At 37.5% G+C, this 16,089-nt stretch overlaps 1 protein-coding gene across 18 annotated transcripts in view; it reads right to left on the bottom strand.

The window, feature by feature from the left end:
• Positions 1-16,089, bottom strand: part of MAP4K3 (mitogen-activated protein kinase kinase kinase kinase 3) — an 87,229-nt gene that overhangs the window by 45,895 nt on the left and 25,245 nt on the right. For 12 of the 18 annotated variants that reach the window (XR_005933672.1, XR_003925953.2, XR_005933671.1 and 9 more), the window contains 10 exons: positions 15,588-15,635; positions 13,396-13,438; positions 12,651-12,723; positions 9,906-10,037; positions 9,547-9,609; positions 9,382-9,463; positions 9,175-9,285; positions 3,908-3,983; positions 2,823-2,881; positions 152-214 (listed from right to left, as the gene is read on the bottom strand). Coding sequence is in view for 15 of the 18 variants with exons in the window: in XM_041127769.1 (XP_040983703.1) it covers positions 152-214; positions 2,823-2,881; positions 3,908-3,983; positions 9,175-9,285; positions 9,382-9,463; positions 9,547-9,609; positions 9,906-10,037; positions 12,651-12,723; positions 13,396-13,438; positions 15,588-15,635 (750 nt within the window). In the remaining 3 variants the exon portion in view is untranslated. Of the gene's footprint in view, positions 1-151; positions 215-2,822; positions 2,882-3,907; positions 3,984-9,174; positions 9,286-9,381; positions 9,464-9,546; positions 9,610-9,905; positions 10,038-12,650; positions 12,724-13,395; positions 13,439-14,093; positions 14,185-15,587; positions 15,636-15,734; positions 15,782-16,089 lie in introns of those variants that run through there. The other 6 variants (XM_041127743.1, XM_041127766.1, XM_041127763.1 and 3 more) reach the window with 3 other exon arrangements.

Below are 16,089 nucleotides of genomic sequence, written 5' to 3'. Positions count from 1 at the left end.
CACAGAAACACACATATAGACTAATTCTTGTATTGAATGGCTTTTACACAGATGAAAACACCAGTACAACAACAGGACAAAACATGAGCTTTGAAAAGGAAAACAAAGACAAAACTAACACTGACAAAGAAAGGCATAAGATGAAAAATACCAGGTTAGATCTTGCAGTGTAGTATATTTCTTCTGAATTGTCCAAAAAATCGCTACTGTCAGGCTGTTCATTAGATAGAGACCAAGAAACTCAAGTTACTTACATTGCGACTGAAAGCCAGATACACATAAAGGGAAATTTTCTTGCTAAAAAAAGTTGTTAGTTGAAACTCAAACCATATTAAGACAGTTCTGGGGATAGGGCTAAAACACAGCTAAGGGTATAGTCACATTACCAAACACTACCAAATCACACCAAAATAATGAACTTTTGTTCATCACCTGAGCTGTGGTAAAGAGCGACAAACTGCCTCAGTAAGAGGTAAGTATGTACCAGCTCAATCTCTCAGTGCACCACTGACAATAACTCATCATTCTGCAGTGGTCCAGTCCTTTGGCTTGTGCACTCATACCCGTAAGTAAATAAGCATAAAATTTAAGCATGCTTTAGTGAGACAGAAGCAAAAGGATCAGAAGAACTGCTTTAATGCATTGTTACTGCTAGAGGAGGAGACAGGCATCTCTTGCTCCCGTTTACATTTAAAAGACTTTCTCTCCCAGAGCGTCTAGATTGTTACAAACTTCTCCCTCATCCTGCTGTGTGCTAAGGCTCTTTGCTAGAGCATCCATTCTTTGAATAGATCTCATTTGCTTTTGACATGCCAATTCAAATTGTCCACTGATTCTATATCTAATGACAAAATATGTTTTTTCTTTGGTCTCTAGACTCAACATAATAATTTTCAAAATCACTGCTCTGTTTTATCTGAAAAGGACATATGAGGTCGCACGCTTCATTCTGATATGGGCAGTGGAGCAGTTAATTTCCCTCTTCAGAAAGATCCAAACAAGCAGTTATAGATATTCCTTACAGACAGGGAGATGAGGCAAGTTCTTTGGACAGGTTTCAAATATGCAAACTGACAGGAATAGAAAATACTAAGAGATTTCCTTATCAGCAGAATTGATCTGGATCATTCAAGTCCCTTCTTGGAGCTGCAAGAGCTTCTGAGATGCCAAAGTGCAAAGGTCCTGATTGCTATCGCACAAGGTATTAAAAGGCTCCATTCCTCCCTTCCAACAACATCGGCCAAAGAAGTGCTCTCAAGAGTTGTGCTTTAATCCCTGCTGAATATCTCTCTCCCCAGTTTAGCAACTCGGGTTCCTAAGGTGCAGTGAAAACACCTCTCTGCCCCATGAAGTTGTCCACTAACTGGTTTGTACAGTCAGTGACTGATAAACCAAGAAAGAAATGGAAAAAGTATTTTTAAAACTTCAGCTTCTCCATTAACATCTTTCTGCAATTATGATTCTGTGTGTGTATAAATAAATAAAATTCTTAAGGAGCAAAAGCATTATATTTTCTTTATAATCCAGACAATGCAACAGGGAAGCAAAGCCAGGGTAACTTGGAATCAGTTCAAAAATCATTTTAACTAATGAGTTTATGGTAGAAACATTGACTTCATTACCATATTTATAAACAATTGTATAACTAGGGCTCCTAAATGATGTTGTTATGCAGTTATGTCAAGGTCTAAATAACATATCTGGAACAATTGCCTAAGTCCTGCATGTGATTTGGTAAGCTATTCTCCTCCGTCTCAAACAGCCACCAGAACCTGCAGACTACCTGTCCAGCCAGTTGCTGAGAAAGAGCAAGATTATATATAACCTCATACACCCAGAGCCAGCTGACCCACTACCAAAAGACAAGGCACCAGGAAGGAGATTTTGGTACAACTACAGAGCAATACAGGGAAATCTACACCAGAAATCCCACTCACATGTGGTTTGTAGACTATAGAAGAGGAAGTACATTCCTAGGTACACACCCTCCTGAAAACCAACTCAGACCAAAGCCAATGGCCCTCCCACCTATGTACTCAGCCAACTTTTCCACCGTAACACCTGCCTTAGAAAAACAAAGAGAACACAGAAGTCTGCAGTAAGGAAGCAAAGGAATGTCTTTTTTATCGAGGAATGTGAAGAAACTGCCCAAGTGCACAAATGTGGAAAGCAACAGTCTCCATAGAAGAGAGGAAGCTACTGCAATAGTGTGTGAGACAGCACAGACACCTTTTCCCTCACTGCTTGAGTTCTCATACCCCTTGTACTGATGGATCCATATGAAGAAAATATTGCCAATACACCTTTACACAATACATCAACTGCCAGACTCAGTGTGGCTCAGGTGTGATGCAGGGCCACAGAAAGATTGTTTGTGTGGGAAAACAACCCCACAAAAATCCAATTTTTTAAAATGCATCACACCTCTTTCCCAGGCTCTCAATTTTATTATTTCCATTATCAATCATCGTCAATACAAGCACAGGGGAAACATTTGAGTAAGCACAATAACTCTACAATTAAAAAAACAGCTCAATAAATAAAGGGAATGATATATTTGGCAATAAGGTATAAAGGATAGAGGAAATCCACAAGATTAGCTCATACATCACTCCTGGCAGAGCCCACAAATAAGGGGTCTTGCTGCATATAGTGTAATGGCACCAAAAAATTTAGGACCAATATGTTATGACTTGTCAGAAAAATCACTACCAAGTTTAGTAGAGCTAAGGAAGCATGCTACACATCTTGAATTTCTCCTCCTCCACAGGTATTTGCGGGGAATAATGTGCAAAGCATAGCCCATGCTGCTTGTTACTCACGAATTCATGATGTGGCTCTGTCTCTTTCCTCAAGGGTGGATCAAATTTTACTTGACCAACTAAAGAGGAGACAAGGAAAACAAGAATTTAAGCTGGACTGTAATTAGACAAAATTCAGCTCTAAAGGCCAACAAAGAAAAATCCAGTTTAATGAGTCAATCATATCCCCACTAATGGAAACTTCTGACACATGGACATACTGAACTTGTGCTGGCTAGAAACTAATTGGCACGGAAAGTACTCTTCTATCACAAAGGCAGCACAATCACCATTTGCCCCACCTGCTCATTAGAAAGATCAGGAAAACCATTCAGCAAATAGGGCAGTGAAGTGCCCTCTTTAGAGAAGCAATACAGCTGTAATTTATAGAAAAAACATATCCATTGTGTCAATTCACTTTTGGATCTGTTCTTCTGGGAGATTCACTAGCACTAAAGAGCCTTGAATGAAATTTGGAGAGAGCTAATCACATCTTCTAGGACAGCTCTTTGGCAGATACTCTTTAACACTCCTTCCCTCAATTTTAGCTTAAGACAAGACAACTAAAGCTCCAAGTATTGCTCTGATTCAGTTCAAGCAAAAGAATGACTACAATTTGGGGGATGGAGTCTGCTTTTAATGGCCAGTGATCAACCTCCTCCTTTCCCAATTTCTGCATGAATGTTTCAACTGAAAAGGAAAACCTACAAGAAGATACTAAATTAAGGAAGAAAAACATTCCTCTGTCATTCTGTTACCTAGCAGAATCTGGCATCACTCCAAATACCCTTGCTGGAGTGGCATATGAAGCAATACCAACCAGCTCTCAGAAGAGCTCAGGTTGTGTCCTGTTCCATTAAAATGAAGCAATAGTGAGACTTGCTGAAGTGCTGACAAAGGGTGTATTCAAATATTTTACACTAATATTTCTTTTGCATAGTCATCTAGAACCCATACCTGTAAGTAAAACAGCATAAGTTTTTATTTTCCTATATATCACTAAAAATGTTTCTATATATGTCAGATACCCAGAATACAAGTTGAAATAAGTTAACATCAATGATTATTTTAAGAATATTTCACGTTGTCGCTTTACACATGCTTACAGTTTATTTCAGAGCGTGTCTTTTCTTCTCTCACGTTTCTACTTGTCGAATGAATTCTATGAGGCACTACAAGAGGCTAGAAGAGAGAGAAAGATAAAATACTTCAATACCAAAATATACTCACCTGAAGCCAGTATTGCATACCTAGTTTTTAGCAGGTTTCTTTAGCATAATATCAAAAAAGAAAGAAAGAAATCAAGTGGAAGCTAAAAATAAAGATTGCCATGTATGGTTTTCTACATTAAAGTTAGAACTGTTTGGAGACATTTTAGCTGTAGTGTCTTCAACTTCAAGATAAGTGTTTTTAAAACACTGGATTTGAGCAAATTAAGACAATGCTGGCCAGCATTTATCTTTGCTGAGATAACATTTCCTTTTTGCACCTTTCAGTTTAAGGGTATTGGTAGTTTCCAAAATAAGCAGTAAGACTAAATCTGACTTACTGGCAGTATTTCTTTTCTTTAGTTACCCCAATCATTTTCCCAGCTTCTAACCAAACCTGATTCCTAGAAAGTCATAAATTAGTTTCTTTAAGTAGATGAGAAGTTAGCCTGAGGTTTTCAGAGCTGAATAGAAGGGAGCATTCCTGGTACTCGTGCTGTGTGGCAAGAGTGATGCCATCATTTCTACAAATTCACCTTCGTATTTATGTTCCACTTCTGTTTTTTCCCTGGATTTCCATTTACTTCTCTACAGGATGATGTGTCATGAACTTAAGACTTGGCTTTCTTTTCTTTGCCCCTGTTGGATTTTCTCTGTTCCTTCTACATCTGCTACTGCAGGTTCTCTTAGAAACCATAACTTAAGGTTTCTTAACAAGAGTAAAAGACCAGCTGACTGCTATATACAATCAGGCCCCAAAATTAGCAACATAAATACTAAGTGTGCTCTCAGCATGTCTTCTGCAATGAAATCTTACTCTTCAGGGAAAAAAGTTCATTCTCCATGATATTAGCCCAAGTAATCTCTGAAAAGAGCATGTTTGCTACATTTCTGTGTTGAATATGTGGAAGCAAAACAATTTTTAATTAAAGCAATCTGACACCATAGTGTCAGAAATTTGATGCGCTGGCATGTTAGCTTTGCTTTTATATATGCTAATTATAATCTACACTTGGCAACTTTTGACTATGAAGCGATGACAGTTAGAGAACTTCAACTGCTGTACACTCACAAAGAGTCATGAATAGCTTAGCAACTGTTTATCCCTGAAATATTATCTGAAAGCATTACTTCCCTTCTCCCCTTTTCATTGCACACTACTTCCTTGCTTTATATTAGGATCCAACACATATGTACATAGTGTTTCATCTCCCATTTATGCTCACTTTGGTCTTTTTTGAAACTGGAGAGACTTACAGACTGTGGGTATGTATTTTCTCCCACATATCTCACAGGCGGTTTTTCGTTTCTTGTAACTTATGCCAATTCTCCCCTTCCTTAGTTCTAGTTTGTCTATTGTGCATTCTTTTGAACTTCAAAAATGGTTTGCTATAGCTCAGGATGTATTTCAAGGTTTGATCTGGTTTTCTACTTCAGTTATTTCAAACGCTCTAAGCACTAAAAGGTTGCTTATTTATAATCTTTCGTTAAGAGGCATTGCCCACTTGCACATGATGCGTGCGCATCTGTAATGCCAGCACGAGAATCCCGACTGTAGTGGGGGTGGGAGGTATTTTTGCCTTTGCAGCGATATTGTGCAAGTTCCTTGCATCCTGCCACAGATGTTTGTCCTACACAACAGGCAGAGCCTGCCCTTACACCTCCTTCTTCCATGACCAGAGAATTACTTGAAGGAGTCAAATCCTCATCTCTTGGTCATGAGGACAAAGTCTTCAAGTCACCCTGAAAGACCTACGCTGACAACAAACTGATACAAACAGCTGACATCCAAGCTGTGCAAGAGGACAAAGGAATGTAGGTAAACTTCCCAACACAAATGCCATTTGCGCCCAATTTTAATCATGGTACAGATCTCAAGAGCAATCTTATCCCCAAAACTTAGTGTGCTAAGGATAAAACATGAGCACTTTCCTCTTTACAACCTTTTCAGCTAATATCACATCCATCATGGGAGTCACTATCACAGAAATGTGGTGAATAGGCAGTTGCCAGCATCTCCAAAGGTTTATTCTTAAGGGAGTGAAAGCAGAGTCCCAAATGGAAATCCTGTCTTTGACTGAATGGGAAACCAAATGAGGTCCTCCATGAGTCAGGGTAGAGAAAAATACTCAAAGTGTCAGTTACAGATATTGCTGCCAAATAAATAATGACTGTATCACAGGGAGACCTTTCTGATTATACCCAAATAACCTGTTTGTGTGTTTTTAAGTTTAGCTTTTTACACATTAAACATTTCACCTTTGAGTTTAGAATGATTTAAAGATGTAGTACAGCATTCCTCAAAGAAGTAGCAAATTCATATCTTAATCTCTACCTCACCCACACAGCTCTGCAGACTATCCAAGCAGTAACAGATAGCATCCCCACAAAAGCAGCTCAGGCCAGGTGAAGAGTTGTCACCACAGCAGACAACAGACTTGCCTTCAAAGACCACTGATAGCCAGAAAAGCTCCCTAACCTCAAATAAGAAAACACCAAAAAACCCCAAAACACAAACACCGCCCCCATCCCTCTCCCTCCAACAACCAAAACTCCAAACAAACTGGGGAGCAGGTCTGAAGCTCAAGATTCTCACCAGTGTTGTTTGTACCATGTTACCTTGTACAAGGTAATGTTGCTTCTGTCATTTTTTGATGGATGCATTCAGCTGACTGCCAGAAGTATAGGAGTGGTCAATCCCCAAGTTTGGATTAACATCTCCAGCTGCCTCTGTGAGCAGGCAGGTATTGGAGAAAGTTCAACCGTGTATAAAAGGAGCATGTACACTCCTTATTCCCTTCAGTTTATTATAGGAAAGACCACAATGCCAACAACTGCTTTGCCTGTGGCAGGATTCTTTATGAGAAATACTTGCTCAAGATGCATCAGATAATTCATTATCACTGGCTTTATTCAGAGGTGAGTTCTAGACTTGCTTATTACAAAATAAAATGTTTTCCCAAGTGTCACTATCCATCTCATCTTACAGGTTAAATGCCTCAATGGAAAATTATCTGGCAACATGGTTAGGGGAGAAATGAGAAGAGACATCTAAGTTGTCTACCCAATGAAAATGATCCAGCACCACAGGTAACGGTGTTTGAAGCTCACTGGAGAGCTCAAGGCCATGTGATGAACAACAATGGAGAAGTATCATTATGCCTAGCACAGAAGCCCACGAATGCAGCAGGAAACCCTTAGCAACATAAGGTAAACAACAAATGAACTAAGATCTGAAAAAATGCCTATCAAAAGTCATGCAAGCAGCTTGCTTGTCCTCCATACTGTCAGCCAGACTAGCTCCTTTACAAATGATGAAAATATGCATTTTCTCTGATCACTGCTGTGAGGTTGTTTTCTCTTCATTTTGTCCCCAGACAAGGCATAGCTTTTTCCTCTGATACCACGCTTCATTATGGGATGACTGATAAGTAATACACTAGGCAACAGAAGAGCCTTCTTAATGCTAAGTCAGAAGGGACATAAAAGAGCAAACACTATTTTGAAAGCTACAAGTAACTGTCAATAAAGTGTGTACTGAAGTGACTCCATACAGGAAGAGAAGAGAGATTCTCCACCTGAGTGGCCCAAAATGAATGTCAAAATTCTTTCTGAAAAGATACACCAGTGACGCAGGGGAACAGCACATCAGGGTTTCAGTACAATTTCCAGGAAAGCAGGGAAGACTCACAGGGCAAGCTACTCTGATCTCAGCAGCTCACTCACAGGAAGCACACTAAAACCAGCTACCTTTCTTCTTCTGACAGCTCGTGAAAGCTTTGGTTTTCTGGTTTCTACAGAAATATCACTTTAACAGGCCTCAGAGCTCTCTGTTGCCACTGAACAGACAGAGAACTAAAGGATGCCTGATAGTCAGAGCTTATGGTGAGAAGATCAGAGTTCCTCAGTGCTGTCTCCACCAGGAATCAGACACCTTTCTCTTAACACTGACATGAAAGTCAACCACAGTAAGGGTTTTCTTGCCTGTTTAACTCTTTCAAACATCTTTTAACAGAAAAATTTACTAAGTGTGCTCCACTATTGGCAATTGCTTTTAAAAGTACTGACTATTCAATCCTTATCCCTTCCTCTCCTTCCCTCCCATTTAGGAAACACGTAAACATTGCACTCTACAATACAAAAAAGATCTATTTCACTTTGGCTTCTTTCCACATTTATTTATTTCAACTTCTAAGGAAGATAAATTTGGTGCATGTCAACTTGTCTTTGCTGTTCCAGAAGGTAAAAGCTCATTTAACTTGTAAAATCTGAAAACTAGTATCTTAAAGTAGTTGCTTCTTTTCAGTTGTTTTCCTTTGAAGGCATTTTTAGACTAGTTTATCCATTTAAAAAAACAAACAAACAAAACAAAACACAAGTATGCAATTAATGCATCAATGGCATTTCTGTCAGAAGGATTAATTTTTTTCCTCCAAAAGAGATCATCAGTTAGGGAACTGTAAACAGTTGGGAAGTCTTCACTAACATACAGTTAAGTACAAAGACAGGGGGCAGTAACAGAATATCTCTTATTTATGAAAAACTTCAGTCCTGCACTATTTATCATTTTACATAAGCATGCTATTTTTTCCCCAGCTGTTAAAGCAGAAAATCAGAAACTTTGCCTTTGACAAAACCTTAAGTGAAAGCAAGTTTCAGAGTATTCTAAGATAGAAAATATAATCTGCAAGAAACACATAGCAAACCATTTGAAAAAAACCAACTACAGCATCATTCTCTTCTCATAAGAAAGTAAATTAGAAACAAAAGAACAAGTTCTACAGAGGTATAAAGTGATTCTTATGAATGCTTTCTTTGCAGATGAATGGAAACATAATTCCAGAAAGAAACAGAAAGAAGAATGCATGACAGAACTCACAACTGGATAAGTAGTCCACATTTACTGTTGCAAAATTGTTGAAGGACAACAATAAACAAAATTTTAAAGTGTTTACATCTCTTTCTCTTTGAGCTTCTTTCCTCCAAATGTAATGAATTTTGCTAAGTGCCTGTACATGTGACAGAGCAGCACAATCAAAAGTAAAAGCAACCCTTGAGACTATTCCCAGATCACAAAACATTCTGTGGCTCAATATATCATAATAATTTAATTTTGTTAGCAAATGAAAACTTAACCTGATTCTGTGATTAAAACATATTCCTACCTCAGGATCATCATCATCAAAATCATGGTAAGTGGAATGATCAGGATTATTCATTTTATCCAAAAGTTCAATAGCAAGACTTCGATTTAATGGTTGGGTAACAAAAGGATGCTGAAAGACAGAAAGAAAAACACATATTAAAATTCCAACCACTCATATTAAGCATATTCTAATAACTTTAAAAAAATCTCATACATGAATTTATACCTGTAGTAGCTTTTCAGCTGTAGGTCTTTTTTTCGGATTTTTTGTAAGTGCCATTTTCACAAAATGATGGAAACTATTGGACCTGTAAAATGAAGCAGTAAACTTTAGAATCAATTGCCCGGTGAAATACATGATCATTATCTACTGAAACAGAAAAGTACTTACCATTTCATTTTGTCCTTTAATTTAGGAGGCTGGAAGTTGCTTTTTGTCATTAGAAAAAGGGCTCTGAAAAAAACCAACAGTATTTCTGTGCCTTACATTGGAAAACATACACAAGATGAATTATTAAATACATTATTTAGTTGGCAGGAAGAAGTCCATCAGTTTAAGAGATGCTACCACAACAACGTTACACATTTATGCACCAAAAAGAGTTGTTAAAATTTCTATCATGTACATTCAGAACTTAAAACCCAGTACCTTTGCAGCATCCCCAAAGACCACAAGCACACATAGCCACCACTCCAAATGGATTATTTTCAAAACTGTATTTACACACGAAGCTTTAACTCCTTACTAACCTCATTGGATGTAGGTCAAACATTGGAGGTTGAAGTTCAGCAAGCTCTATAGCAGTTATTCCAACTGCCCACAGATCACAGAGTTGGTTATAGCCACCTTTTCTTTCTACTGCAGCAACTTCTGGTGCCATCCTAAAGGGTAAAAGACATTTTTAGATAAACTTCTCACCACAAATCAAGCGGTATTCTGTATGCAGCAGTTTACTACTCTTTTCCCTAAAGCTCTCAATCTGTAAGCTAACAGCATATACATTTATATGCATGGATATATATATGTATGTGTAAAAAGTTATGTAATATATACATGAAGTTTTCCTCAATCATCTTCTAGTAACTAATAGGCAGTTTCCAAAACAGCTATTTAGCAATAACTGGACGACACCAATCTCTCAGACTTTTTTTGCAGGCACACAGCAAACTACCACTCAACAACCAAAGAGCCTAAGGTATAATTATTCAACTACAGTAAAATCCAAATAATATCCAAATTTACACATTGCCCCAGAAAGTAATCAACTGACATTGAAGAGAAGAATTCTAACAACAAAAAAAAAGTAACAAAATGACAGCAAAATGGCCTCAAGTTGTGCCAGGGGAAGTTTAGACTGGATATTAGGAAAAATTTCTTTACTGAAAGGGTTGTCAGGCATTGGATCAGTCTGCCCAGGGAAGTGCTTAAGTCACCATCCCTGGAGGTATTCAAAAAGCATGTGACAAGGCACTTCAGGACATGGTTTAGTGGACAAGGTTGATGGTTGGACTCTATGATCTTAAAGGTCTTTTCCAACCTAAATGATTCTATGATTGTATCCCGAAAACATGAGACCTGAAGACTCATTGTCACCTCTGCACAGAGCACTCCTTGTTTGTAGTCTGCCTTACTGCAATGTCAGAAGGCCTCATGTAAGTTAACAAAGTAGTTTCACATCCTCAGGTGGCAAAAATTAACAAACATAACTGACACATAAATAGGAATACCTAAAGAAAATGATTTACTAGGCATTGTCACATTTTGAATGGCCAAAGTGAATTATGGATTTGATTGTCCTACATAGTCATATCAGATGGCAAAGGTTAAAAAAAAAATTATTTTTTTTTTTTTTTTAGCTTTGAATTTTATTAGTCCAGATCACCCGAAAAGTAGCAGTGGAACTGGAGACATAACTCAATATAGGTAAGACAGATTAATGTCACTTAATGGAGTGCTCCAGTAAAGCAGCAGGCAGCATCTCAAATGATGCATTATTTAAACACAGACATCCTTATCTGTAGATATGAAAATATCACCAGGTTTGGTGGTACAACTTATTCCAAGCCTCCATAGCTAAACTATATTTACATAAATTTCTTTGAGAGTTCATAAAAACCCCCCAATCACTCTAAATCAAAAAGGAGGTAGTTACAAAGGTAGAGGGGGAACATGGGTTAACTTTAGAAAGACATGGAGGAGGAGCACAAGGGTAAAGAGCAGGGTTACTAGAACTAAAGACACTGCACAGCAGTTTCGCCCTTCATTTCTCTCTCCCATCCAAGCACCATAGCCTTACCTGCCCAGACACCTCTAATGATTACTAAGACTTTCACATTGCCTGTTTCCAATTAAATTTTTTTCTCTACAATCTCAACAATTTTGCTTCCTTGCTTCTCCTCTCAAATCTCTGAGAAGCTCTGCAAAGAAAACCTGATGCTTTTCATCAGCATTTAACCTATGTAATGCTTTCAAAGTTATTGTTTAAGGTTATGACATGTCATTTGAGAAGCGTGGCAAAATTTGGAAGTTACACAGTGATACAGGGTAGTACTAAAGTCACCCAGACATCTTAGGAAAGAGAGACACAAACCAATTACACAATCATGACTGATGGGTGTTTGTGTTATTCTGAAAGGGAAGTGAATCCATGCTTTGGCGTGACTTACATTGCAGAAGAATGCTAAAAATGCTATTTCAGGACTGAATACTTGGATGTAGTGTTTTTCTCATTGTATACATTTTTATCTTGTACCTACTATGCTGTCAGACAACAGAATTTTGAATATCTTTCTGGGAAATGCACAACAAACGTGCTATTTTACAGCGAAGAATGTGTGCCATTTACTTCAAGGCAAAAAGGGAACAACCACTTCCAGTACAAAGAGGAGAAAATAAAATGCTGAACTTCAGAAAAGATAAATTATGCAAACTAGGTTACTGAGGGAAGAATAAAGATGCAGTACAGATAGAATAGAAATGTACTTTTGAATTCAATCAGTTTAGGCAAATAAGGGGGGGGTGGCGAGAAACTGGCTTAGAGGAAACATTTCACAAGTGGCAAAAGAATCTGTGGAGACAAACAAATGAAACTCATTATCAGCTTAAGAGTTGCAGAAAAGCAGTATCTAGGGTGGAAGGGAAGAAACAAAACACCAAAACGGAAAATCAGGGAAGAAAAAAAAATTTTAAGATCAGCATTAAAAACAAGCAAAATTGTTTATAGTTTTGAAGTTTGATTAAATTGAGATATATTAGTCAACAGTGATAGCAGCACACAGACAGCCTTTCAATTTTTCAGAGCATTACAGCATTTTCTCTGATACTCAGTAAATTCAGGATTTAGCATAAGTAATACAGATACGATCACTAGAAAGTTTGACACAGCCTTTAGTGATGAGTCTACCCAGAAAGTGACATGGCATGCTTTTATCACAATTTTTCAACAGTATTATATACGTTACTGTTATATTAATGGCCAAGTAAAACACAGTTACCAATACGGGGTGCCAATGAATGACTTCCTTTTGGCAATTGTAGCTGTTATCTGTGCAGATACTCCAAAATCAGCTATTAAAAAAAGTAAAACCAAAACAACGGTTAATAACTGATTTGATGTAAACGTTAATGAACACAAGTTCGGTTTCCCACTGTAAGAGTTTCTTAAATATATCGGAAATATTTAACAAAAAATAAACAACAAAAGCAAATAATGGAAACTTGGTGTACCTCAGGTACCATCAGTCAGCTCCTCTCAGTCACCTGCCAAATATGCAGGCTGCACACAAACATGACCCTTATCAACACAAGAAAGAACAGGCTAGTACGGAAGCCCTAACAGTTACATACAGTGTTTTAATACGATAAGACATCATTTAGTATTATCCAAGAGATTCTTTCAGATAACCCTTCAAGGCACATTTCACACTTAAGCACTCTGGATGGTACATTTTATTAAAAATTTATAAAAATCTGTGATTTGGTTTTTACCTCCCCCTTACAATATCAGAAAGTCTTTTACCTCAGTGTTCCAAAACTACTCCAGTTACTCCTCAGACACTAACTGGATAGTGCAGTTAGATACTACCAGCAAGAGAAAAAGAATTCTGATATTCACTAATTCCTTACATGAACTATTCACTAATTCCTTACATGAACTATTACATCATTAAATAAAATACAGAAGACTGCTTCTTTGAGCACATAAAAATCTGTTAATAACACTAAATTGTATTAACTCACCTAATTTTACATGTCCATTATCCGTTAAAAGGATGTTTGCTCCCTTAAAAAAAAGTAAGCATACTTGAATTAAAACATGCAGATTCCTCCAATACCATATTAAAAAAAAAAAATAAATATGTGAGATCTTACAGCAAACTAGGGGCCAAAGACAAACGCAGGATTGTGTGTTCAAGAAATCTGCAGCCTTACCAAGGAATTGTTTGTGAAATTAGCAAGTTGCCATTCTGTTATATAAAGAAACTTGGATATACAGGGTTCTCAATTTTTAGTTTAGTACTCTTTAGCCTATGGTACTACAGAGTTCCATTGTACACAAACCCCCTCTCTAAAAGCAGAATATGATTATTTGGCTATGCTGATGAATTTTTACTTTTTTCTATTTACACTGACTGAAAGGAAATAGGAACTCTAAAGGTCAAAGCAGAAGTAATTTGATTTTCTTTTCATATGTAAGAGCTGGTTTTGTCTTGAGAACCATGATAATTATAACTATAGCCTTAAGGACCTGCCTTGATATTCAAGTGTTTAGCAAAACTGTTTCTGTACTTATGCAACAAAGATTCTGTTAGTGCTAGATTTGAAGAGTTCGCTGTTGTGTGGCTATATGTACCACTCACTTCAGTTCAATAATCAAAACTAACCTGAAGCGGTAGTTGGTACCATAAAATTACAACATAAAAGGACTGAGAACAAACCTGATCTGAAGTCTGAAACCAGGTACAGTTTGAGTTGAGCGAAGGCTGGAGCTGGCTCAACACACCTCCAAATGTCAGCACTGCCCATAAACTAGATGGAATTGCAGCACAGATGGGCCTCCAAAAAACTATGTTTTTACAGATTATGGCTTTTCACAGAGAAGGAAAAGTCAGGCCTGCAGTAGAATGCAGCTTTGGCAAATGTCACACAAGTATCGCTAATGAGCGTTATAAACAGAGCTTGGTAAATAGTGTGACAGTCCGGTTAACATGCTCTTGATCTTGTTCACCTTTCAAGACTAACAGGACAGATACTCTAAATACATAACTACTGAGGGAAACAACCATAATTCAACAGTCAGGAGATCTGCAGATAAGGATAGTATTTTTCCATGCTCATGAGAACAGCATTTAAAAAAAAAATTCTCAACGTAAGCACTGTAAGCATTTTTTATCAGCACAGTTCTGTTTAGAAACAGGTTATCTACGCACTGTATCCTTACAAGCACAATTTTGTATTCTATAAAGTATAATGAAAAAAGTTTAATTTTTGTATCCAAAGTAACCTTTCATTCGGAAATTATTTTTATGATTGCTCAAAACCCAAATATCCTTCTGCAGTCAATGAGAACAACTTGGAATCAGGCTGCATTAAGGCATCTACCGTTGAAGCTACCATGGACACTGTATCCCTAGTCTGAAAAAAACCAAATCAACCAAATAAAACCAACACCCCACACAATACAAAGGAATATGATAATGTACTGTCAGATTTCCAGGAGAAAGCCTGCCAAGTTTAAGCTGCAGTCTGAGCAAGAGTTTGGAAATGCAAACAGTAACAAGTTAAATTCCAGCAACAAAAAGTCAACAGGAAGCACCAGAAAGAAAGTGTAACAGAGAATTTAAGAGTCTGAACAAGCCACCTTTGATACAGTTTTGTTGAGATGGAAGGTTTGAATAAGTCAGTGTTACAAGCCTGACTTGCAGTACACTCTCCAATTTCAGCATGCAAGGGAGGGGACAGAAGTAGTCTCCAAGAACCACGCAGAACAGCAGCCACTGCCCTGCATCTGCTCACCAAGAAAAGCAGCCAAAGCAACGGCTCTGCTCGCTAGCTGGTTCAAAGAGAAGGGTATGTCAAGCTTCTTGGAAAGGTGTGGGAAAGACCAAATCTTTCCTTTTGCACAGAGCACACTCGTCCAGCCATTTGAACACATGTTGCTCCAGACACTAACTGATGCCCAAATTTTACAGTGCTGGTCTAAATAAATAGTATGTTGAGCTCCAATTAAAAGAACAAACTATTTCCATGCATGCATTTTAAAGAAAGATTTTTTTTTCTTCCCTTGTGCAGAAAATTTTATTTTATTCTAATAGATAGAAAAACCTACATATTTAAAAATATCCCCAAAATTGATACATAACAGTAAAGACCCATCAAAGGTAATGTAGTCTATTTGAAAAACACCAAAATTCCCTTCAGTTTTTACTTACCTTGATATCTCTGTGCATTTTTCCTTTACTGTGAAGATAATATAGTCCCTGCATAAAATATTCGGATAATAATTTAGTCCAATATTTTTCATTTTATATACATTTCTTTCTTAATTACCAGACATACTTAGGATCCAATTCAATCACCTAAATGACTCACTGACTGCAGAACATTCTCGTATTTCAGTGTATCCAAACTGCATTTGCAAATTCAATACATGTAGTAGCATAGTATCTAAAACACAGGATAGATAGAAAGAATACCAGTCACCACATCTGTTTTAAGAAAAGCACTCCCTGATGAAGTTTTCCTCTGGAGGTGGTAACTGTCACCTTTTTAGACCAAGTTAATTACTTTTAAACTGCCTAACAGTCTTCTATTCAGCAGTCAGATTACTGGATACCTAGTGCAGTTATGCCCTATATAGTTGCACACTTCAGTTAAGTCTAGAAGCATGCTAGCAGGCAGCACTTCAAGTCTAACACAGGAGTTCAACTCTAA

The sequence above is a fragment of the Aquila chrysaetos genome, chromosome 2, assembly GCF_900496995.4.
Source record: "Aquila chrysaetos chrysaetos chromosome 2, bAquChr1.4, whole genome shotgun sequence".
NCBI lineage: Eukaryota > Metazoa > Chordata > Aves > Accipitriformes > Accipitridae > Aquila > Aquila chrysaetos.
The sequence above is the reverse complement of the archived record's forward strand: the minus strand, read 5'-3'. Positions and strand labels throughout refer to the sequence as shown.